Genomic DNA, 26,237 nt, shown 5'->3' with positions numbered 1-26,237 from the left:
CTACTAGAACTCCATCAGAAGATAAATTCTAGCTATGACCTACTCCCTCCTCTGTACAGGCAAGACAATCAATCAGGGCTTAAATGGAGTTTTCTTCTGACCTCTCCTACCCTACCTTTGCAAAAGGGGACAGAGAATTTCAATCTTTCTGTAAGGTCAAGGCCAATACTTGCAGCTTACCAAGTTTAACGGGCCAGATGCAGAGGGTTAGAAAGACCCCATACATGTTCTCCATTGAAGATCAGTATTCCAGCACCCAAAGAGCCCCTCTCTCCCTGGTGAACATTCACTGAGCCAGCTCTTGGCAAACCTTTGAAGGACACCATGATAGTGGCCCTCTCAATGATACAATGGAAGAGCATAAAACTTGGAGTCATGGGATCTGAGTTCAAAACTTGACTCTGCCTCTTACTATATCTTATTTGGGCTTGGCTGCTTGAACTTTCTGGGCCTCAGTTTCCCCCTCTGTAAAATTAGAGGGTTGGACTAGATGGATTCTGAGATTACTTCCCTCTCTAGTCCTTGACCTTATTGATGTGAATTTAGGCTGACCACTTAGACTTTCCGGGACTCAGTTTCCTCATTTGTAAAATCAGAGGGTCAGACTACATGGTTTCTAAGGTTCTCTACAGTTCAAGGCCTGAGATCCCATAATCCTAACTGTGTGACCCTGGGCCAGCAGCTTAAGTAAGAGGGTTTAACGTAATGACCTCCAAACTCTCTGGTCTCTCCTTCTCTCTATGCCACCCACAACTCACCAGGTACTCAGTCTCTTCATCCTGTTCCCTGACTGCCTAATACCCATTCCTGTAGTACCCTGGGGCCAGGTTAGGACTCTCTGCTGACTACAGAGGGAATGGCTGATCGCCTGGGCTTCTGTCCTCAAACATCCCGCCTTGACCAACTGCGATTTTCTTTGCCAATCCAAATCCTAGACCATTCTAGACTAGATCCTGTCTCTACATCTTCACAACTGCATCACCCAATCTAGCATTTCTCAGAACCTTAGAATCTGAGACCTGGTGGGAAACCCCAAAGATATCTGGTCCAAACTCCAAAGTGTGCCTGGGTAGTCACCCCACCTTTGTTTGAAGACTTCAGGACAATTGAGTACCTCCCACGGCAGCCCATTCCATTGGTAGTTCCAATTATTAGGAAGTTGTGATTTATGCTACATGGATATAGTACTGGGTCTGGAGTTAGGAAGACTTGGAGTTCAAATCCAGCCTCAGACAATTACTAGCTGTGTGACCGTAAGCAAATCATTAAAAAAAAAACCTGTCTGCCTCAGTTTCCCCAACTATAAAAATGAGGCTAATAATAGCACCTACCTCCCAAGATTATTGTAAGGCTCAAAGAGCTATTTGCAATGCACTTGGCACAGTGACTGGCATATGGTAGATGATTAATAAATGCCTGTTGCTGGATGCAGTGATTGCATCCTGTGCTTATTAATGTAGCCTCATTGGCATTTTTGGCACTGTATCACCCTGTTCATCCCATTCATATTATCCACTAAAGTTTCCTTGTGACTGTTTTCATTACTCTGTTTCCAGGCAGAGTAGGGCAGAAAACAGAGGACTAAATTTGGAGTGTCAGAGGACCTGGGTTTGAATCCTTCCTCAGACATTTACCATCTGGGTGACTCTAGGCAAGTCATTTCTTTGTCTCTGAGCTTCAGTTTCTTCATCTGTAAAATGAGGGGACTGGAGTAGATGACTTTTAAGGTCCTTCCCACTCTGAAGGCATGGTATGTGTGGAAGCCCTGGATCCTTACTAGCCAGAAAACTCCTCCAGGCCAGAAGCTGTGTCCACCTCACCATCCTAGATCTCCCATCAGGAAAAGCCAAGTTCCGGATGAACAGCAGACATTTACTTAAGCAACACTGTGTCCAAGACTTGACCTCCTCATGCTAAAGTCTCAAAAATACTTCTTTAGTGTAGACTTTGCTGGTACTATATGCCAGTCACATCTCAATTTATGATTTGTTTTGGGGGGGGTGGCCATGATTTTACCATCCCAGAAGCTGGATCCACATTCAAAAAAACAATTTCAGGAAGGGGAGTATGGAGACATTGGGTTGATGCCCTCCCAAAGAGCGTTAATTGCTCTGCCTTCTCTTCCAGAGAAGGGCATGGGTCACTAGCCTTGGTATCTACCATTAAGTGGTATGGTGAATTAACGATTACAAATTGTTAATCAACAGCTCTTTATAATTATGAATCACTAATATCGCTAAACTGGCAACTACAGAGCTACCTAACACAGAACAGGACTTCCAGTCCTAGTGACTTCAGCAGAGGGTCATTCCACATCAGCCCGATGTTTATCTCCCGCCTTGCGGAAAAATGCAAACCCCTGTCCAAAGATGCAGAAAAACCATAGAATGTTAAGTGATTTGCCCAGGGCCACATGGCTAGTTAGTGTTAGTTTTGCTGTTACCCTTTCCATTTTCCTCTTCCCTCTTGGACATAAATTATTCATGGACCATGAGTCCTCAGATAAGATTTGCAAAAACCGTGGCATGCACAAATAAAATACCCTCACCAAGCCCCTACTTCTCCATCTCAATCTTCCTTGTCGGGCTGGGAGGAATCTGGGAGGTCATCTGACCCAGCACCATTACCTTACAGTTGCCTTATGATGAAACAAAATCTCTCCTGCTGTGGATTTATTAAAGCACAGAATCAATTAGCCAGCCAACAAGCATTTATTAGCACTTACGATGGGCCAGGCCCTGAAATAAATGCTGGCGATGCAAAGAAAGTCGAAAAAGGGAATCTCAGAATTTCTCAGAATTTCAGAGTTCAAAGTGACTTTAGTGCCCATATATGCCACCCCACACCCTCTCCCTGCAAAGAGAGTGCCCAGTATGATACCTAGTCAGCCTTGGCTCAGAGAGTACCAGCTTGGAGATCAATCCAATTTATCCCAGGCAGACCATATTAATTACATATGTTCAGTTCAGCAAGCATCAGTTAGAAGCCTCCTATGTTTAAGGCACTGCGCCAGGTGCTGGGCATACAAAGACAAAAACAAAATGGCCCCCGAGTATCCATCCTCATGAGTAAGAGAGAACTTAAACTCAAAACCCATCCAGAAGAATTACGCTAATGCCAGGAAGCTTCTTTCCCCCTTAATGTTCATTTAATGAATTTAGGAGAGGTTAAGCAGTCAAGAAGCATTCATTAAACACCTACTGTGTTCCAGATACTGTGTTAAATGCTAAGGATTCAAAGAAAAGTAAAAAAAAAAATCTTCACTTAAGGAATATACATTCTAACGAGGGGGACAACATGCAAATGACTATATAAAATACATATAAGATCTAATCTCTACAGAGATAGAAATATACACTGGTATCTCTCTATATCTCTACACATATCTATTTCTCTATATAAAGTTATAGAAATATATCTCTATGTTAGAGAGGGGGGGAGAGAAAGAGAGACAGAGGGAGAGAGAGAGGGAGACAGACAAAGGGAGGGAGGGAGGGAGAGGGACAGAGACAGACAGAGAGGGAGAGAGGCTGAGAGAAAGAAAGAAGAGGGAGAGAAAGGGAAACAGAGAGGAGGGAGGGAGAGAAAAGAGAGAGAGAGAGAGAGAGAGAGAGAGAGAGAGAGAGAGAGAGAGAGAGAGAGAGAGAGAGAGAGAAATGAAGCAGCTAGGAGGGGGGTGCAGGGATACCAGGAAAGGTATCATGCTGAGGGTAGACATAACTGAATTTAAGGTGACACTAGATACACAAGCATGCTCAAAAGGGCAAAGGGCAACAGTCCCAGGATCAGAGGAGACACCCAGACATGGGCCATTATCAGCTCTCACTAGAGTTTTAATTGTCCCACTTCCTACTATATCCTCCATGAAAATAATGAAAGTGGTTGATGCCTGCTAACCAGCTCCCCTTTCAAAATGAAGCTGAAACCCACAGAGCAGTTTCTATTCTCAAATAACATCAGGACAATTTAATGATGCAATCTATCCGGTGCCTGCAGCAGAAAGATGTTAGTAATCTATTAGTGGGTATTTTTTTCCTTGTTTTGTTTGGGGTTAGGATGTTTTTTGTGTTTTTCTGTCAGTTACAGGCTGACCGCCGAACAGGCTGATTCTAATTTGAAGGAGACAAATTTAGATTCTATTGTAATCACCCCGTGAGCATTGTCTGAATGAACCACTCAAGGCCCACGGCCATGTCCCAGCAGTTAAGACTCCACTCAGTAGTGTCCTCACACACAGAATCTTGTCAGAAGCCCAAGAATTTTTATTCAACAAATTATGGAATGATTGAGGCTGGGATAAGAGGAGATGAGAAGGAAAAGGTAGATGGGTACTTTGCATGCATGTCATGCTCTTTGCAGATTTATCTGATAGCGGCAGTACAGGTGTTATGTCCAAGAAGAAGGAGGAGGAAAAGGTCTTCCCCTAGAGGTCATTTAGGAAAGCTAATGGTGAAGCCAACATTTACTGACCACATAATAACACCACCAACAATTAACAATTATATAGGGCCTGCTCTGTGCCAGATACCTTGCTAAATGTTTCAAAGATGTTATCTCATTTGATTCTAACTACAACCCTGGGAGGTAGGTGGCTATTATTATCCCCATTTTATAGGAGAGGAAACTGAGGCAAACAGACTTGCCCATGGTCACATGGCTAACAGTGTCTGAGACCAGGTTTGAATTCAGGTTTTCCTGAAGAATCAGGAAAGACCTCATGTAGAAGGTTGTCCCTGGGCTGTACTTGGAAGGAAACCAAGGATTCTCAGAGACAGAGGTAAAGAGGGATGATATTCTAGACGTGGAGGACTCTAGAGTTGGGACACATAAGGTCGCATTTGAGGAACAGAAAGCAGAACGTATGGCATGGTATACAGAGCGCTGGACCTGGAGTCAGGAGGACCTGAGTTGAAATCTCATCTCAGACACTTACTAGCTACGTGATCCCGGACAAGTTACTTAACCTCTCTCTGCCTCTGCTTCCTCATCTGTAAAATGGGGGTCATAATAGCATCCACCTTCCCGAGCAGTTTTGTGGATCGAATAATATTTGTAAAGTGCTTAGCACCATGCCTGGCATATAGTAGGCACTATATAAATGTTAAGTATTATTATCTATAAGGGATTCTTCCTAATTTTGGGGGGAGTTTCCTATAAGTCAAGGCCGTTTATTAAGCACCTACTGGTGCTTAATGATGCTAAGCATTGTTATTTATTCTGCTTATATATTTCAATTAAATGCTTTGCTCCATGGATTTGTGGTCCCTGCCCAGTTCATGAGTAGCACACACCAATGAGGGTTCAAGCTCTTTATTCCACCTACACTGAACTCAAGTAATATGGAGGCCCCAGAGCTGAAAGGGCAACTCATTTTGTGGGGCCTCAGACACTTTTAAAGAATATATTTCAATGGAGTCATACATCAAACGAAGCCTATTCCATCATCAGAGACCCAAAGAGGATTTTTCTTTCTTTATTCTTTCCTCAAAAATCTATGTTTTAATTTTATAGCAGTCCCCTCCCCCATTCCCTTCTCTTTTGTTTCAGTGTTAAGCCTTAGTAGCCATTCAGGCAAATTAGCTTTGTGAAACCAACATACAATTTTGTCAAAGAATCATAATGTTAAAAGATAAATATTGCCCTGGAAAAGGTTCATGGTGGGTGAGCAGGCTGTGACATCACCAGTGAGAAATTTCAAAGAACAGGAGGAAAAGTTATTATCAGGGAAACGCATGATGGGCAAGGATGAAGGAGATTAAGCGAACAGCCAGATCCTCCATTGGTAACCTCCCAAGATGGGAGAAAGAAAGGAAAGACTCCAGAGCATTGGGTAGACGTCACGGGGTGACCTTCTGGGAAGGCACAGGAATGCATGGATGAGTCACAATCGGTGTCAATGGAAGGCATGTCCAAATCAACGAGGTCAGAGATCTACTTGAGCATCACAATTTATTTGGCTGGGGAATCTTTGCATATTTTGTTAACATAATACCACCGAACTCTCCTAGTACCCTGCACATTTGGATGCCCAAGTGAAGAGCCACCACGACAATACATCTATTGGAGAGCTGGCACTCAGTGGTGTGTGTGGATGCTACTGGCTTATAAAGTACAGTATATGTGTGACCATTATTATTTGAAATCAGATCTGTTGACTTTGAGTCCTCCTTGGTATCCTCCCCATAAGGAGGCAGTTCTTCATCTCTTTCACATTCCACTTTCTAGGAGATCTTAGAATTCAGATTAGCTAATGACCCCCTTGCCTTGACCTCCAAGGTTGCTGCTTTTTGTCCTTCTGACAAATGACCAATGACACCAGGAAGGAGATGTCTTGACTTGCAAGTGAATTAAATTGAAGTGAGAAAGGGTGGTGCAAAATCACCAGCCTCACCCCCTTCTCCAGAGCCATCTGGCTCCAGTGGGGCAAGATATAGATCAGGACAAGTAGAGATGGTCCTGGATGTAGTAGGAGATCTTGGTTCTTTTAAGCTAAGGTCTTTCCCAAGTCTGTTTGCCTGAGGCAAGTCCTGTTCAGTGATTAAGGTAAGAAACAAGGCAAAAAATGGCCTCTTTTACCTAGTCAAAAAAAAAAATCAATCTGGTTGGGGAAGGCCTTTGGGGCTTCTGGACAGAACAGAAACAACTGTTACTTACACTCACTCTGAGCCATCGGAGCTCAAACAATGACCAACAGAGTCCATATGGCCTTCCAAAGTAGCCAATGCAGAAGCCACCTTTATACCAAAGTCCCTCCACTCATGACTGCTTCCTGCTACTACCTGGGGAAGATGAGGATGATACCCCAGACAGCAGAGAGAGACAAAACCCTGCAGATGAGAGATGTGCTCATCCCAGGCATGACTGGTAACCTCTATCAACTACTATAACTATTAAACATCTTCTCTGCATCTTCCACCATAAGGGAGGTGAAGAAGTGAAGATCACCACCTTGAAATGAGGTACCATGGAAGGAGTCTGGGCTGTGGAGTCAGAGGACCTGGGTTCAAGTCTTAACTCTTCTGCTACTACCTCAGTGACCTTAGGCAAGTCAACTCATCTCTTCGGGCCTCAGTTTCCACTTTGGTAAAATGGACTAGATGGTGTCTGAGGGCCCTTCTAGCTTGAACCCTGTGATCCAGAGTGTCCCCGTAGGGAGTGGAATGGCCTTCCCCTCCACGAGTTTGGCACCTGAACAGGACAGGAGACACAAGAAATATTCACTAATAATACTTGGATCCATGATTCCCTAAGTTTAGGGACTCCCTTCAAGGATGCAGATTGTGACCCCTTTAGGATTACAGTATAAAGGTGGGGGACTCAGCCTCCACTCATGTGAGTAGGAGGTGAAGCCCCAGAAGAGGTGCTACAACAGAATAACACATGAAAGGTTGCCTCGAGATTATCTAGATAGATTACCTCATTTTACATGTAAGAAAACTGAGGTTTAGCAAAGATCATACAGGTCATATGGGGGCAGAGGCAAGATTAGAACCCAGGTCCTCCAACTTCAAATTCAACATTCTTCTCACCAAACTGAGCCATCCTAGTCCTCAGCTCACCAGACTACTACTCACATTCTTTCCATCTTGGTAGGACCCTGTATAGCACCCACTCCCTTGGCCCAGGACACAGAAAGGCCTTGAGATTTGGTTTTGGTAGAGGCAGCTAGGTGGCACAACGGTAGAGTACCGGCCCTGATTTCAAATCCGGCCTCAGACACATAACACTTACTAGCTGTGTGACCCTGGGCAAGTCACTTAACCCCACTGCCTAGCCTAAAAGAGAGAGAGAGAGAGAGAGAGAGAGAGAGAGAGAGAGAGAGAGAGAGAGATTTGGTTTTGGAGAAGCTGGTTTCAGATCCAGCTCCTACTCCAACTTACTACCTGTATGATTTTAGGCAAATCTCTTTAACCTCTTTAGGGCTCAGTTTCCTCATCTGTAAAATAAGAGGATTTGGACAGTTAAGTGGTGCAGCAGAGTGCCACTGAACTCATCTTCCTGAGTTCAAATCTGGCCTCAGACACTTATTAGAGCTGTGTGACCCTGGGCAAGTCACTTCACCCTGTTTGCCTCGGTTTCCTCATCTGTAAATTGTGCTGGAGAAGAAAATGGCAAATATCCCAGTGTCTTTGCCAAGAAAACCCCATATGGGGTCACAGAGAGTCGAAAACAAGTGAAATGAATGACCAAAAACAATAACAAAAATAAGAGGGTTGGGCTAGTCAGCCCCGGAGGCCCCTTCCAGCTTTCATTCTGGGCTCCTATAATGAATGAATAAATGAAGGGGAAAAAACTTCATTAAGTGCTTGCTATGTGCTAAGCACTGGACACACAAATGAAAAAGTCTCTGCTCTCAAGGAATCTCACATTCTAGTAGAAGAAAATCAAATAAGAAATGTTTCAGCTGCAAGTCAGATGGAGAGGTCTCGTGGTCCTCCTTTTATATCATTTCCACAGATAAAGTCAGCTCCGTTTCTGATGTCGAGCCATTTGACATTGCCATGGAACACACAGACAGATCTGTGACCCTGACTTCTAATCCTCAAGGAGTCAAGCTAACTCTCACCTCACAATGAAGCATCCAAGGAAGGACCGAGTCAAACCTGTTGGACCAGCAGTGAATGCTAAGCCCTCAGTACCCAAGGACTGACTGAACTTTGAGAAGGGAGATGGGGAGAAACAGAAGGAAGAAAAACCAGCAAAGGAAATGTGGAGGGAACATACCAAAAAAACACCTGTCTCTGGAAAAACCTCCCTTTCCCACGTCATCAGGCGAAAGTTGTCAAAATCTAGAGGAAGGTCATACTTTCTCATGCTATAGTGATTACAGGAAGGTTTCCCCTTCATCCCAAGGATAAAATGGTGCTGCCATTACTAACGAGACATCCGTACATCTTTGAAAGGGAAAATCACGCCACCTTATCTGAGATAATCAAACATGTCGTCCGTCCAATAACTGTAGGGGGAAAAATATACACAATCCTTCCCTCTGCTGAGATACGCACATAAACTATTATCACAGGACACCCTTACGAAGAACGGTATCGGTCACTGATGCAGCACTTTAAGGTTTACAAAGCTCTTTATACATACTAGCTCAGTTCAGCCTCTACTTTGGTAAGAGAAGTACCCCAGGTGTTGTAATACTCATTTTACAGAGAAGGAAACTGAGGCTCAAAGAATAAATGACTTGCCCAGGGTCACATATCCGGTAAGTGGCAAAGGCTAGATTCAGACCCAACTCTATCTTGCCTCCAAGTCCCCGCCCTCCTTTTATTATTCCACACTGCAATCTCTTCTAAGTTAATTTCATAAGCTAAATGACAACCAGCATGGAGGAATGGATAGAGTGCTGGGCTTGGGGTCATTAAGTCATGGATTCAGAGCTAGCAGGGACCTCCAATCCCTTCATTTGATCATTAAGGAAACATGCCCAAAGAGGTGGTGACCTGTTCTAGGTCACGCAGGTAATAAGCAGCAGAGGAAAGATTTGAACTCTCTGACTCCAAAGGCTGACTTCTTTCTACCGTATCAAGTTGCCTCTCTGAGTTCAGAAGACAATGTCTGAGATTTACCAGCCATTAGCTTCACTCTCAGAACCTCAGGCCACTCTCAAGCTAATCTGCCAAGATGTAGATTGCTTCACTCTGATTGCAGGGGAGACCTTCCCATACCGACAAAACAGTAAATCCTCGGCATATCGACGTAATAATGACAGATTGCAACAGCAGGTACCCTTGTTTTATTTATTTTTGTGTATCACAAAAAATAAATAACACTAATTACTCACATAAAGACAAGTTATTTTCTTAAGTCTTTCCAAAGAGCGTATTAATCATCTGATAATGTTATAATTCATTATTCAATCTGTAGGCAACTGAATTAAACAGGAGAATACTGGCTATTGCAAATAATTTTCAGGCCTCCAGTGATGTTTCAGTCTGACCTATCCCTCTCATATGGTCACTGACACTTCCCTCTGTCTAATCACCACCACCACCCCAAGATTTCAATCCACATCAGGGTTACGTAAATCAGCCTCTCCCACAGCTGTAAAACTAAGCCCATAATATTTCCTTTCCCTGGTCTCCTTTTCCAGTCCTGAAGAGGTCTATACTTCTCTTCCATCTACTTCTTTCCTTTCCTTTTTCTTTTTTTTTGTACATTACTATAGTGATAAGGATGAGCAAGTAGGAATTTTCTAACTGCGTTCTTTAAAAATGTCACCCACTCAGCTGAGAATTGGTGCAATGACTTTGGAAGCAAGTGGGTATTATGTCCAGAAACTGACTAAAATGTTCATACCTTCTGTCCAGAGATCTCTCTACTAGACACAAACCCCAAGGAGGGCCATGTTAGACAGAAAGGGCCAATACAGACCAAACATTTACAGCGAGCATCACAGTGCTCTGAAGAAACCAAGAACCAGCAACAAAGTGATGTTCATTGATTTGAGGAACGCATATCGCAGTAGATGAATGTAGCAAAAGAGATAGAGAAAAGACCTGTGATTTCATTGGTATAGAGAACCACGTGAAGAAACTCTTTTTACTGATACAAATTGCCACCTTTGCTGCAACCTATAATCTGGGGACCTGAGAAATTTAGTGACTTGTCCAGGGTCCCACAACTATGAGATGTCGAAGACGGGACTTGACCTTGCTCTGAGGTCAGCTCTATCCACTATGACACGGTGCCCATCACGCTAACGTCACAAGATGTCATTGTGCTATGTGAAACAATGAATACAAAGAATTTGGAGAAACAGGAGGACTTTTATGAACTGATGCAAAGTGAAGTAAACACAACCAGGAAAACAATATAATCAATCATTCAATCAACATTCAATAAAAGTCTACTAAATGGAAAAAACATTAACAAAAAGTGAAAAAAGAAAGCTCTGTAATAATAATAATGTCTTACCTAGTAATGAAGGTTTTGCCTGCTAATATTACTATTGTGTTTAAGACCATCTCAAAGGACCAAGATGCATTAATAGACTCAATGCATTTCCACATGCTAGAGATAGCAGGAGGGAAATTTTTATTTCAAAGTAAAATGATCATATCTGCATGTATTACTTATGCTTGAAATGCATTTGCAGAGATAGGAGAAATTATACTAAAATTACTAAAAATTATTTTGAAAATCTTTGCATCACTTCACATAATGTGCCTGATCTTTCTAATGTTAAGGTAACAGAACAGCTGAGAGAATTACCCCCCCCAAAAAAATGGTTCATAGGCTAGTTGCCCAGGGTGCGACAGAGCCCATGTGGAGAAAGAGAAAGGCTATTCAAGGTGGCAGAAGACACTCAAAAACAACTTGCCTTCTCTTTGGCATTCTGCTTAAAGCTGGCAAGGCTCCCACTTAATCCTGCCACTCCTAAGTATTTTGTGGCCCTTTCAGAGAAAGAAGAGGCACTGTCCTTTCATGCTCAGAGATAGGCCAGAGTTATTCAAGTCTGATGTTTGTTAGGGTACTATTTGCAAATAAGGACTCCCAGATTCTTTCAGAGTTGCATGAGATTTCCAAGACTCCTTAGGCCAACCCTTACCTGGAAAAGGATCCCTTCTACATCATACTTACCAAGTGCCCACCTAGCCTCTGCCCAAAGACCAGTCCGTCTTGGAAGAGCTCGAATCATTATGAAGTTTCCCTCCATCATGCTCAGACTTTCATTGTTCTAACTTTTAGCCACTGCTCCTAGGGCTATCCTTGGAGTGCCCAAGCAGAGCAACTCAAACTCCTCTTTTATGTGGACCTTTTAGACACTTGAAGACACCTATTATATCCCTTGTCCTTGAGCCTTCTCTTGTCCAGCTGAAATAGCCCCCATTCTTTCAAACTACCATGGTAAGTCATGAACTTAAGGCCTTTTGCCGTATTGGTGATCCTCCTCTCAACACTCTCCAGCTTATTGACGCTGATTTTTTTTAAACTCAAGGGCAAGAAAGACCCTCAAAGCTCCAGAAAGCAAGCTCTGGCCCTTGGTCCACTTAGATGCCTTATTACCCAACCACACGCAGTTCTTCTCCCTCTCCTAAAACTAGATGAAAAGCAAGCCAGATTAATTCTGTCTCTTCTTCCTTGTGACAGCATGGAAAATTTCTAGGGTTCACTATGGCTTCCAAACAATATTTACAGAAAATTATAGGAAGGCCTATATATTGGGAGTTTTACTAAAACACAAGCATTTCCATCATTCAAGAATCAAGAGAGAAAAATAAATCTCCTTCCCAACAGCCTTTACCCAGTTCGAGATTTGAAGCGGGAAATTATCCGCTGCTAGCCTGCCTACCTTAAGAACTCCTAAACAAATTTCACCATTTCTGGGGTCAAAAATGAAGATGGGTCCAGTCTCACTGTAACTTTGGAATTGTTTGTCCATGGTGCCAGAGAAGCCAATATCTTAATATCAATATCTTAAAAGAACAAAATGCCCATCCCAAACTCAACATGATGAAAAAACCAAGACAGATTTCCTAGTCTTTAAATAATTAGATTATGTAGCAGGTCCCACAGGCTCACTTTCTCTTCTCTTTTAACCTCCCACTGTATTTGGCCGTTTCACAGCTCTACTATTGGCCTTCCCAGGCTCTCTTGTCACTGACCTGATGGGAAGGGAAGGGTCCCCGGCATCCCACCAGTCCTTGGGGGGGCTGATGTACATGCACCAGAGCTCCCAGCTGTAGCCATGGGCTGAGTTCTCGTACCGCTGTACCTCAAAGTTGTCTTGTTTGATGTTGTCGATGGAAGGGAGGATCACCCTCTTCCGGTTTTCCTGGATTCTGGACAGGACAGGCTCGGCCCTGAGAAACAGGAGAACAGAGATGGTGGGTTAGCTCACCTGAGACACCCCAGCCCATGAACTGGACAGATTCTGGCATTCCATTGATCAACAAGCATTTTCTAAAAAATCAGACACTATGTGCAAGGCACTTTGCTAGGCTCTGAGGGTCTGCAGATGAGAATAAAAGCAGTCCTTGACCTCAGAGAGCTTACATTCTATTGATGATATGTTTGAGGATAAGGCAAAGATTAGAACTACCTTCTGGGTGTCAGAGGCATGAATGTTTGTTGATTTGATAATTTATCTAGAACACATCTAACCCAACCCCTCAATTTACAGATGAGGAAACTGAGGCCCAGAGAGAATAAGAGATTCAGGATTACAGGCTCATAACTGGAACGGATCCCAAAGGCCTCCCTCCCTGACTGTTTCATCTTTATTTTGTTCTCATTTAACAGATGAGAATAAGAAATTTAGGATCAGAGGATCACAGACTGAGAGCTGGAAGGAGCCCCAGAGGCCTCGTAATTCAACCCATCATTTTACTGAACAGCAAACAAAGGAGATCATTCACTTGCTGAAGGGCACAGAGGTCGTAAGAATTAGAGTCTGGATTTGAACCCATGTCTTCTGACTCCAGAGGAGTCACTTTTCCTCAGCATTGTATGCCTCTCCACGGATGTCCCTTGTACTACGTTAGGGCCTCCAGTGCCCACCCTCTGAAAGCTGGAAGCTTCAGCAGCCACGTTAGAAGTGAGCTGGGCTGCTAAGTCATTCCCATTTTGTAGAATGATTTGCCTTACACCAAGTGTTTTTGAAAGGTTTCTCTCCTGTCAGTGATAGATTAGGTCTAATTTCCTGCAGGTACTTGATTCGTATTCTGGAAAATAGGTCAATTCTGCCCGTGATGGAATGTTTTTAATATGAATTTCACTGTATTATGTATTCTCTTACATTGCATTGCAGCTAATTGATCAACTTAAATTGATTTTCTAAAAAGACTTAATTTCATTGATTAACAATGCTGGAGAGAATTGAATGCCATAAAGCAAAAGGCAGAGAGATGCCTGCCTTACCATCAATGTCTTTTATTCTTCCAAAGTTCCAATAAGAATCAGGGCTCTTTGTGAAAAAATGTACAAGTCAAAGAGAACATGGGTGGCTTGTTGGAATGAGCACTGACTCTGTAGTCAGAAGAACTGGGATTAAATCGTGTCTTTGTGTGATCTTGGGCAAGCCACTTTCACTTTCAAGGATCTTGGTTTCCTCATTGGTAAAATGTTTAGTCTGTCGCAGCTGTAACCTATGATCCCATGTGCTGTTTCCATAGAGGGCTCTAGAAAGGGATCATTTTCCAGAATCTTGAAGAAAACATGGTTCCCAGGCATGAGAGAGATAATGGCCCCAATTCGTCATGGCATTCGCTCAGGCTGTGGAAAGAACTAGATGGAAATAACTTATAGCTATATATTTTGCCTAGAATTTGTCTCCTTTAATTTGCTGGCACCAAAGTACCTACCTCTTCCTTTGCCTCTTTAAAAGAAGCAACAATATTTGTTCATTTGCTCTCATTTACTCATTCATTAATTAATTTAATGACCATTAAGTGCCCACTGGACACAGGGTCAAGACAAAACATGGTCCCGGCTTTGATGAAGCTCACAAGCCCAGTAGGGGGATCACACGGCCTGGCCCATTGGTCAGTGCATAATAAGCATTTAACAAACACTTGTGAAATGTGGCATGCTCAATCGGTTTTCCGTGTACAAACACGAGGTCTATGTAGGGAACCTCATTTGTCACACACTCAAATGAAAGCTATGGTTGAGCAAAGGGCTTTATAGTGGGGCTTTATGTTTGTGAGGCCCCACTCAACAGAGATCTCCAGATCCCATCCAGTTCATTACTTCTTGTAAAAGGGATTCAGTTGTTCAATTATTCAACAAGTATTTAGTAAATAGCTACAAAAGACAGCATCATATGGGGGTGGGGGTGGGGGAGACATTGACTCGGAAGTCAGAGGACCTAGGTTCAGATTATGCCCGGGATGCTTGCAATATGGATGATCTCAGGCAAGTAACTTCTCTCTCTAGGTCCTCAGTTTTGTCATTTGTAAAATGGGTTTCTTTTTTTTAATCTCAACGGCCTCTGAGGGCCTTTCTAAATCCTAAATCTGCTGTGTGACCTCGGGCAAGTCATTAAACTTGTTGGTCCTCAATTGTGTGGGGATAAGACTGGATGGCTCTTGGGGTCCCTTCCCAGTGATAGATTTATGTAGCTATGATCCTATAGACCTGATGCTATACTAGGTACTGGTGATATGATAAAGAGAAAACTGTGCCTGCCCTCAAGGGGCACTCCATCTAATCGTATGCAGGTGAGTAACCACAGAGTATGTACGATGGAGATGTAAAATAACAGGGAAGGAGGATTAGAAAAGATCTTGTGTCCAATTCTCACTCTCATATGGGTTAGACTAAATGGTGTCAGAAATGCCATCACATGCTGAAATTATGATGTGCTCGGTGGCACGCTGCTAAGTGATTAACAAGTTCTCAAAAAAAAAAAAATATATATATATATAATGTGTGTATACACACACACACACACACACACACATACATACATACATACAATGACACAATGTTAAGTTTAATTTGCATTTAATAATGCATTTTCTCCATCACTTTCTTAAGTCTGAACAACCAATTAATAAATAAACATTTATTAAGCACCTACTATGTACCAGGTACTGTGGGCTGGGGATATAAAAAGAGGCAAAAGACAGCCCCTTCCCTCAAGGAGCTTACAATCTAATGGGAGAGACGATATGCAAACAAATATATACAAAGCAAGCTAAGTACAGGATAAATAGGAAATAATTAGCAGAAGGAATGCACTGGAATGAAGAGGGGTTGAGGAAGGCTTCCTATAGAAGGTGGGGTTTTAGTTGGGACTTAAAGGAAGCTAAGGACGGATTTGTACTTTTATCCGATTTCTAAGGTCTAAATGCTCACTAAACATTTACTCAATCGATAGGCATTTTATTAAGCACCTATTATGTGCTAGGCACTGAGCTAAGCACTTATTTTAACATTTAACAACCAGCTCCTGCCCATCGCTGGATATAATACACAATACCGCATAGTAAGTGCATCTGAGAGGTGTAGACAAAATTCTTCACTGTCTGAAAGGTAAGATGGTGCCTGACAGGAAAGATCAGGGAAGACTTCCTAGAAGAGGTGATAGGCTCTTCAAAGCATTGAGTGAGCAAAGGAGGGCAGGAATTGCCAGGCAGGTCAGAGGCTAAACAGCAGCTGGTCCCCTTTGGATGGAGAGTAGCGCACAAGAAAGGAACAATAGGAGAAAAGGCTGTAACTATACACTATGGCACCAGACTGAAGAGAGCCTTGAATGCCAGAAACAGAAGCCTAAACTTTACTTGGGTGCTAACAGGGAATCACCACCCATTTCTGAGAGAAAAGTTATAGGTACAGACCTCTGCCAAAGGAAGATTATTCCAACAGTCTTAAATTGGAAGAGAAGGGGAGTGAGGATAGGGAGGAGGGACAAGAGAAGAAATGAAGTCACCAAAACAAAAATTACCCCATCTTCCTATTTTCCCCAGAATTAGCCCCATTAGTCTTGTTTTCCTTTGAAATCCATCTCTGTGACACTGCTTAGGGCAGACAAACAGAGCTAGGTAGCACCTACCAGCCAGCCGTAAACTCCACGTGGGCATCGAAGAAACCAGTGATCTGCCCTGTGGCTGCCTTCCAGCCTTCGATCCGTGCCCGGATCAGGCCTTCCCTCTTCTGGTTCCGTACCACCTTCACCAGCCCCGGATACCGTTTATGGACATACTCCTCCAAAGGTGCCTTCAGCTCCTCTGCAAGACACAAAACCATTAGAAGATCTGGTCACTCTCTGATTTCAGATTTGTGCCAGCCACACTGGGAAGGCAGGGGGGAATTTCAGCACACCCAGACTCTGCCCCACTGAAAATTCCAGAGTGAGTCCTAATAAGGATTTAGCTAGTCCAAAAGTCAAAACATCACCTCTAATCTGCATATCTTAGACAACGATCTTCTTTCCCTTATACTGAGATGAGACCAGGTAAGGAAATAGCTCAGATAAGGTGACAGACTTGGAGTCAGAAAGCCCTGAGTTCCAACTCTGCCTGTGATACTGGTGGATAGAGTGCTAAAATTGGAGTTGGGAAGACCTGAGTTATCTATTCTCTATTACCTCATCTGGAAAATGGGGACAAAGCTCACAAGGGTGGTATAAGGATCAAATGTTGTGCTTTGCGATCATAAGGCTTTCCATAAAGATGAGTTGCTACGATATGCTGGGGCCCAGCCCTGGGTGGTGTCCAGTCTGCCACAGGAGGGTCTATGAGAGACCGAGGAAGAAACCCTCAGCCCCCTAAGTCCTTCTGCCTGCTTGGGGTCACTGCTCAAAAGGTCCCTGTTTAATGAAGCAGCCAACTGGCACTTCTGGAGGACGTGCTCTTCATGACCTCTCCTCCATTACTGGACAACAGCCTCTTCTCAGGGAGGGCAAGCCAGACCCTTTACTTCTTATGGAGGACTAGAGGACCACCTATCTGTTTGGTGAAAGACATCAATACTTGGGCCTGGATGGTTCTCAGGGTGAAATGAATGACTGCTAAGTCATGTCCTTGCCTGTGGACTTGGCACATTGGAAAAAGTGTTCAATCTGCAGTCAGCAGACATGTGTTCAAATTCAGCTTCTGATATTGATAAACTGTGAGACCATAGTCAAGTCATTTTGCTCATATGAACCTCAGACATGAAAAAAAAAAAGAAAGGGTTGGACTAGATCTGGGATCCTCTGATGCCTTTATAGCTAGGAGATCTCCTAGAAGGGTTAACTCTACTCTCATTCTGTGTCTGTTGGTCCAGGCTTACCATTTCATTGATATTGGAGGCTTGGTAAGGAAATTCCCTCTAACAGGGCAGATTGGCATCTTCTGCATCTTATAGTCTTAGAAAGCTAACTGGGATGGAATATTTTAAAAACTTGTCCAAGGTCACCCAGCCCCAGAGGAAACACTCAAACCCAGTTCTTTCTTACCCTAAGGCCATTTCTGCATCCAACCTCTCTCAAGTGGGGATATTCTTGCCAGACCTTGCTGACCTCCCATCTATTACTCCCATCACTTTCATCCTATCACTTTCATCCTAATTGCTTGAGACAAGCTTTCCTAATGAAAATGTATCTTCATATGAAAAAATGCTGTAAATCACTACTGTTTAGAGAAACACAAATCACAACAACTCTGAGGTACCACATCACACTATCAGATTGGTTAACATGACAAAACAGGAAAATGATAAATGCTGAGAAGAAGTAGGAAAATCAGAACATTAATGCATTGTTGGTGGAGTTGTGAACTGATCTAACCATTTTGAAGAGCAATTTGGAACTATGCCCAAAGGACTATAAAAATGTGCATACCTGGCAATAGCACTTCCAGGGCTGTATCCCAAAGAGATCATACAAATGGGAAAAGGACCCACATGTGCAAAAATATTCACAGCAGCTCTTTTTGCAGTGGCAAAGAATTGGAAATTGAGGGAATACCCATCGATTGGGCAATGGCTGAACAAGTTGTGGTATATGAATGTAATGGAATACTACTGTGCTACAAGAAATGATGAACAAGCAGGTGTCAGAAAACCTAGAAAGACTTGTGTGGACTGATCCTGAGTGAAGTGAGCAGAACCAGGAGAACGTTGTACACAGTAACAGCCATGTTGTGAGATGACCAACTTTGATTGACTTTTCTCTTCTCAGCAATGCAAAGATCTCAGACATCTCCAAAAGTCTCACGATAGAAAATGCTATCCACATCCAGAGAAAGGACTATGGAGTCTGAATGCAGATGGAAGCAAATTATTTGCTATTTTTTTCTTCTGTTTTGTTTCTTCTTTCTTGTGGTTCCTCCTATTGGTTGTAATTCTTCTTTACAACATGACTAATGTGAAAATATATTTAATAGGAATGTATATGTACAGCCTAGATCAGATTGCACACTGTCTTGGGGAGCGAGGGTGAAAAAATTTAAAACTCAAAAGCTTTTGGAAATGATTGTCAAAAACTAAAAATAAATTAACTAATTGAAAAAAAAAGAAAAAATAAAATACATCTAATCCCCAGGGTTTGATGTTTTATGGGAAAAGCAAAAAAAGAGAAGCTGGACTTAATCTGAGAGCAGGGGTCACACTCTATAGAATGAGGAGACAACGAGACAGTCTTAACATTAACAGATCTCCGGTCTCATCCTTCCCTCCGTCGTTGACAGGGTCTAAGACCTTGGACAGGTACTAAAACGGAAAAAGCAATCAACTGGTAGTCAGAGAGCCTGGGTTTGAATCCCCACTCAACCTTTTAAAACTGTGTGACCTTGGGCAAATCATTGTCCATGGCCTCAGTTTCCTCATTTGTAAATTGAAGGGTTTGGAAAAGATGGTCTCTGAGGTTCTTTCTGACTTTGGATCTATGGTTCTATGAGTTTACATCTCTGCACAGGCTTCACTACTCTCCTCGCCTCCCTTGTCATTAGCATGGTATTCAGGTTTCTTAGTCTTTTTTGCATCAGGGACCCCTCTGGCAGTCCAATGAGCCCTGTGGACCCCTCATAATGATGTTTTCAAATAATTGAAGGAAATACTAAATTTCAGTTAGAGCCCAGCGAAAATAATGAGGTCTGTATTTCCCATCCAAGTTCACAGACCCCCTGAAATCTATCCATACACTTGGGGGTCTGTGAACCCTAAGTAAAATACCCCTGGCCACAAGGGAGTCTCACCAGGACTCTTCAGAGTTTTCCTTGCATTTCTGTTGTCCCATTTCAACAAACTGCAGTTAAATGCCTACTTTGTGAAAGGTGCTATGCTGGGTACGAAAGATACAAAGACTTAAATGCCCTCAAGAAGCTTATGTCTACAGGTAGGGGTGGATGCTAATAAAATAAATGCAAAATATATGTAAAGTCAACACAAAGTAATATTATTGAGCTGGGGCGGGGCTGTAGGGATGAGGAGGGATCTCATAGAGCAGGTGGCACTTGAGCTGATTTGGGGGGGAGGGGAAAAACACCAGATATGGTGAATAGGGAATCCACAAGAGGTGCCCCACCCTTGACCCCAGCACCCTTTTCTCTTATCTCTTTGTTTCCTAGTTCTTGCTACCCTCAGATCAATGCACAGACCATGCCCAACAGCCCTCTTTGGTCAGGCATTAACGGCCAATAAACTTTTCTTCAGGTCTGCAGGTACGGTTTCCAAAAAGGCAGGTGACGCCACTTCCACTGTCCCAAAATCCAAAGATGTGTTATTATCAACAGAAGTAGCTTTATCCTTCATCAGACTACCAGGAATTAATGGGCCAGGAATAAGACAACAAATTCATCAATTTAACTGTCAAGGTCAAGTTTCTGGGCCACAGGACTCTGCTTCCCACCCGCCCCAATCCCAGACATTTGTGCTTGACAACTCAGTTTCTATGATACCTCTGGCTCCTAAGACTGGTCTAAAATCCACCTCCTAAATCCCCTGATCCCAAGCATAAAGAAAGGATTTGCGCTTCTTGGGGAAATCTCAAATTCATAGGTGAGAAGCCCTTAAGCTCAAAGGGCAACAGAAGGATACCTAATGGCTTGGTCTCACTAAGGATAAGTGGGAGGTATTACCAAGGGAGAAGAATGACCACTCGCTGTAGGCTCACAGCTTTCCGGCAAGGCCTAGCTTTCTATTTCCGATCATGCGTGTGCTCTGAGAATCTGCCTCTCTCATTACAATTTCACTTTTATTTTGTCTAAGAAATGATGGCCTATCTGGGCACGTTATGCACATACACACAACCTAATAAATGCAAAAACAGGCACACTGATCCCCATTCCATGATCTCACAGATGGCACTGACATGTAAGATGGTCACAATGGCTAAGAACAATGGACTCGACTCAGATGTGGGAAGTCAAAGCTTCATTCTCCATTCGCTTTATGAACAGTCTTTTGATTTGAAGCCTCTTCTAATAAATAAAAGCATTTCTGCTTTGAGAGCATCTAATAAATAAAAGCTTTTCTGCTTTGAGAGCTGTTTCTCTGACAGCCCTCTCCCGTGGGCGCTGCCTCTCCCTTTCATGTGATGGAGAAGAGCACCCCCCTTCATATCTACATCCCACGTCTCTATGATTGCAGTGACTTCAGTTCTCTGCTCAGCTCCTCAAAGGAAACCAAACATTTCTCAGAATTCGCATCTACTCTAAAAGGTGGCAAGGAGGTAGGGAGTACATGTTTTCTTTTTAAAATCAGAACTTCAAGGTAGAGCAAAGATTTTTCAAATGTTGAACCAAAAGGTAAGACATTAACTTTGTAGAATGTGATAAATGGGCATGGGAATATTTCCTACTAGGTCTCAGTAGAATTCAGACAGTAGGGGTTTGATTTGTCAGGGCCAAGGGCCAAGAGTAGGGAAGAACTCAGATCCCAGGGACCAGAAGAGGACTGATGATAACAAAGACAGGTAGGCTCCCAATCTTTCCCCCACAACCCCCCCCCAAAAAAAAAAACTTGCTTTGTGGGCCCATTAGAGAGTAAAGAAAACTCCAGAGGTGGGGATATGAGATTTGGTTGAGAAGGATCATGCCCTCGCCCTTCCCTGAGTTGTTTCATTGTTCTCTGACATGTTCGTTATGGGTTGTCATTATATACAATCCCCACCATCATCATCCATTTATAAAGCACCTATTGTGCTAGGACCTTTGCTGGAAACTAGGGCTACAAGTCAATAAGCACTTATTAGGTACCTACTTTGTGCCAGTCTTGTGCTGGGAATTGGGGATAAAAGTCATTAACTCAATAAGCATTTATTAAGCACCTATTATATTCCAGACACCACGCAAAGTACTAGAAATATAAATAAAAGCAAAAAAAATGGTCCCTGCTCTCTTAAAAATCTGGTGAAGAGGTTGTTGGTTTTTAGTACATTCAAATGCCATCAGGTCCCCCAAATTCCAATAGCGTGCCCAAAATGCTCCTATGACTGCAGCAGTCTCTTGGTACCTCCTCATGGAAGACAGCACAAGAGACTGCAATCCAAAATGGAGGCCAAGTTGGCTCCAGCTTCTCGAGCTCCGTGCAGCTGTTTGGCTGCCCTCTCTGACTGGCTGGATCACCTTGTGCTGCTTCCAGGGCATGCTATTCCCAACTATAAGCAGATGTGTAAACTTCCTTAACCTTGAGTCCATCTAAAAAATATTTTGAGAACGATTTCAGTATTATTGGTTGCCTTTGTAATCCTATGTGATTTACGCATTTTTATTTTTTTTTTCTGAGAAGTGGTCTGTATGTTTCACTAGCCTGCCAAAGGGTCCTACAACATATGAAAAAAATAAGAACCTCTGGTGTATGTAGGGTGAGTTCTGGCTTCTGCAAGACCATAACTTACTTTGGGGGTTCTTTCTACACAGCTCATAAAATAATCCAGAACCTTCCAGAGAAATCAGAGTAGACAATAGGCCCCAGGAAGGCAGGATCTGTTTCCCTTTTGTGTTTGTATTGCTGGTGCCTAACATAGTACCTGGCACACGGTCGATGCTTCATGAATGCCTTTTAAACGATAAATCAATGCCAGCTGGTTGGTTGAATCTGTAGACATGGTTCAAAAGGATTCAAGCATGTCCAGAAATAGATCCTTCCCAAATCCAAGTCCTTCTAGGTCACTGTGGACCAGTAAAGATATCCACAATGGCTCTTCCAAGTCATTGAGATGGTGCCTCCTCTATGCAATGGATGAGAAAGGCACATGATGGGCATAGAAATTAACTTGATACAAGAAACAAATCAGAGTCCATTTCTCCGTCAATTTCTAGTGTAGACACTGCTGCCTTTCAAGCAGGAAAGTGCTTGTTACAACCATTTTACACAGAAACCATTCTATGATACATTATATACTTTGGTGTCCTTAAAAAAATTTTTAGACTAATTTACAAAATATTCATCAAGGGCCTAATGTAGGTCAAGCACTGTGCCAGGCATTGGGGATACAAAAAAAGAAAAAAAGTAATAACCCTTTCCTCTTCAGGACTTAAAATAATATTGAGAAATAGAATAAATACCAGACACAGAGAAACAGAGAAATAGGGCAGAGGGGTTACCAGCAGCTTGGGAGATCAGGCATGGCTTCCCCTAGGAGTCCTTTGTAAATCTGTAAATCATAAATGTAATAACCTCAACAAATATAAATAATCAATGGGGAGAAACATCTAAATAAGGCCAGAAAATCCGAACCACTTACACTGTGAAAAGGGCAGGGAGCCAGCCAGACCTCTGGCAGAATGTTGGGAATTTTCCTAAATGGAGGCTCTGAACTGTGTTGGTCATATTAATAACTGTCTTTGTAGTACAGAATTCATAAAATAGAAACAGCGACCAAGTGGGCCTGGGAGCCATTATTATTCCCCCAAAGCTAATTAGCTGAGTGAAAACAAGGGCTCCCCCAAATTCTCAGTGTCATTTTCAAGCCTTTTTAGCTGAAAGCAGTACTAAGACTTTGGGGACTCCCCATATTTGGGCACCTCTAGGTCTCTTTTATGCTTGCGACAAATGTCAGTAAATGTTTGTTTAGGTAAAAGAGGTGAGCAAAGTATATGAGCAAAGCAATGCACCGACAGACATTATTAAGGCCCTATGGGCCAGACACAGCGCTAAGAAGTGGGATTACAAAGACAAAAGCATGAAATAGCCCGTGTCCTCAAAGAGGTCACAGTCTATCACAGGAAACAACATGTACTCAAGTAAGTTATAGATAGATAGATGGACAGATAAATATTCACACACACACACACACACACACACACACACACACACACACACATACCGCATATGCTGGACAGCTAGATAGCTTAGTGGATAGAGCACCCGGCCTAGTGTCAAGAAGAACTGAGTTCACATTTTGCCTCAGACACTTATTAGTTGTATGACCCTGGGCAAGTCACTTCACCCTATTTGCCTCAGTTTCCTCATCTGTCAAATGAGCTGGAGAAGGAAATGGCAAGTCACTCTAGTACCTTTGCCAAGAAAACCCAAATGGGGTCACAAAGAGTTGAATACAACTGAAAATGGCTGAACAACAATAACAAAATACAGGCAGATGGGTGGTGCAGTGGATAGAACACTGTGCTTGGAGTCAGGAAGTCTTGGCTTCAAATCAAGCTTCAAGACACTTATTAGCTGTGTGACTCTAGGCAAGTCATTTTATATATATCTTGGACTGTTTCCTCATCTGTAAAATGGGGATAATAATAGTGCCTACCTCCCAGGATTGTTGTGAGGATCAAATTAGATAATATTTGTGAAGCACTTAGCACTGTGCCTGGTACATAGTAGGGCATTATATAAATGTTAGCCATCACCATCATTTGTGTATATATGTATAATATACATGTGTATAGGTGAAATATTATAATATGCATACCACAGATATTCCTTTATCATAGTAAATTTACTCATACATGCACATTTATAGAATAGTTTATATATACACTAATATAATAATGAATACTTATATTACATACACACGTGTGTAAATATATATGTATACACATATATGCACTTATACACATATAAATTTCTATAATAGCATGCCCAGGGTCACACAGCTGGTAAGTGCCAAGTGTTTGGTCTGAGGCCAGATTTGAACTCAGGTCCTCCTGACTTCAGGGCTGGTGCTCTATCTTCCGCGCCACCCAGCTGCCCCTGTCCTTCATTTTCAAAGGGGACCAGTGCATCATGAAGTGATGTACTGACTTTTGAGTATATTGGATATCAGTGAAGCAGAGCTGCAAAAAGTCACCTGCCTCACTATCTCCTCCAGAGTCATCGAAGTCCACTGGCAAGACAAAAATCAGGATTACCATATTACCCACTGCAGTGGGTGACCTTGGTGTCTTCAATGCCTGACCAAGCTCTAAGTGATCCACAGTGCCTGCTTCAACCGCCTTCATGGCCATTGCAACAAATTGTTCTCATCCTCCCATTCTGCTGAGGTGGGGGGAGGGGGGGAATGTCTTCACATGCTTGGGGTAGACACCCCACCCCCAATTCACCTAAGGGTCTGAGCCCTGTCAGTTACCTTCAACCAGGTTTAGCCCATCTGCCAAGACAGTTTACTGGGGTGTGGCCACTGCACATGCTACAGCTTCTTGGAGCCCCAGGTAAGAGTTGGGTGGCAGGTGGATACCAAAGGTAGATGAGCAGCCCTGAAAAGGGCTAGGCAGCCCTCCCACCAGAGGTGCTAGTCTTCCTGAACACCCCATATACATGTATATATATGAAAGGAATGCATCCACACATATGTGTATGTGTACATACTTTGTGTGTATGTGTGTTTGTGTACGTATGTGACTATATGTGCATATACATGTGTATGCTTGTGTATATATGTATATAAAATTATAAAATCATCTTGTGGCAAGAAAGGACCCAGCACATGGGATACTCAGGGAAAGCGTCATGGAGAATGTGGCATTTGACTTGAGTTTTGGAAGAAATTAGGGCTTCTAAGGGGCTAAAATGAGAAGGAAGCACATTCCAGGCATGTGGCACCACCTGTGCAAAGTCACAGAGCTGACAGATGGAGCGTCATGTGTGAGGAACTGCCAGAAGGCCAATCTGTGCGACCTGAATGATTTAAAAAGAGAAATAGAAAACAGTAAGCCAGGAAAGGTGAGTGGAAGCCAAGCAGGGTAGGGCTTGAACTGGTAAACTGAGTAATTGGTAATTTATTCTCAAGGCAAGAGGAAACCCCTGGTTGCCTGGTGCCACCAATAAATATTGACTTGCTCCGAGCCTGCTAAGTGCTGTTCCATCTACGGGCTCATAAAGTTTTGTTGTTGTCGTTTTTCATATCATAATGGTCAATATGGATTTCCTTCCCCTAATTCTGCCTCCTTCGCTCTGCACCATTTTCTACATCTTTCCATATTTCATTGAATTCTTCATATTTTTGCTGTACAATGCAGTTAAATTCCATTATATTAAAAGACTCCACTTTATTCCACCACCTCCTCATCACTGCATATATGGGCTATTTCCACTTTTTTTTTAATCCCAAATAAAACAGCCTGGAATATTTTAATGCTGATGGGTGTTTTTCCCTTTTAATCACATGCTTAGGATGCTGCGTGAATGGTGAGGCCGGCAGATCAAAGGCTGTGATCATCTCGGTAGCTCGTACTGCAAATTAGCAGCTCCCTCTGAAAAGACAGCCCTGATTGATGGCTATAGCAGTGACATTCCTGCTTCCTGACACTGGGTTTTGTATCTTGTGATTTTCAACTATTTGCACCCATCAAAGCAGAAGAGTACAAGGTGATACTTCAAGGTTGTTTTAAATGAGCATTTCCCTGATT

The 26,237-nt window shown here is 42.8% G+C and overlaps 1 protein-coding gene across 1 annotated transcript in view; it reads right to left on the bottom strand.

Moving 5' to 3' along the window:
- GALNT17 (polypeptide N-acetylgalactosaminyltransferase 17) overlaps nucleotides 1-26,237 on the bottom strand; it is a 446,071-nt gene that overhangs the window by 203,873 nt on the left and 215,961 nt on the right. Inside the window, exons 4-5 of the mRNA XM_021007062.2 lie at nucleotides 16,508-16,682; nucleotides 12,615-12,812 (exon numbers count right to left, since the gene is read on the bottom strand). Of these exons, the coding sequence (XP_020862721.1) occupies nucleotides 12,615-12,812; nucleotides 16,508-16,682 (373 nt within the window). The remainder of the gene's footprint in view (nucleotides 1-12,614; nucleotides 12,813-16,507; nucleotides 16,683-26,237) is intronic.

The sequence above is a fragment of the Phascolarctos cinereus genome, unplaced genomic scaffold, assembly GCF_003287225.1.
Source record: "Phascolarctos cinereus isolate Bilbo 61053 unplaced genomic scaffold, phaCin_HiC Scaffold_5;HRSCAF=322, whole genome shotgun sequence".
In the NCBI taxonomy this organism is placed as follows: domain Eukaryota; kingdom Metazoa; phylum Chordata; class Mammalia; order Diprotodontia; family Phascolarctidae; genus Phascolarctos; species Phascolarctos cinereus.
The sequence above is the reverse complement of the archived record's forward strand: the minus strand, read 5'-3'. Positions and strand labels throughout refer to the sequence as shown.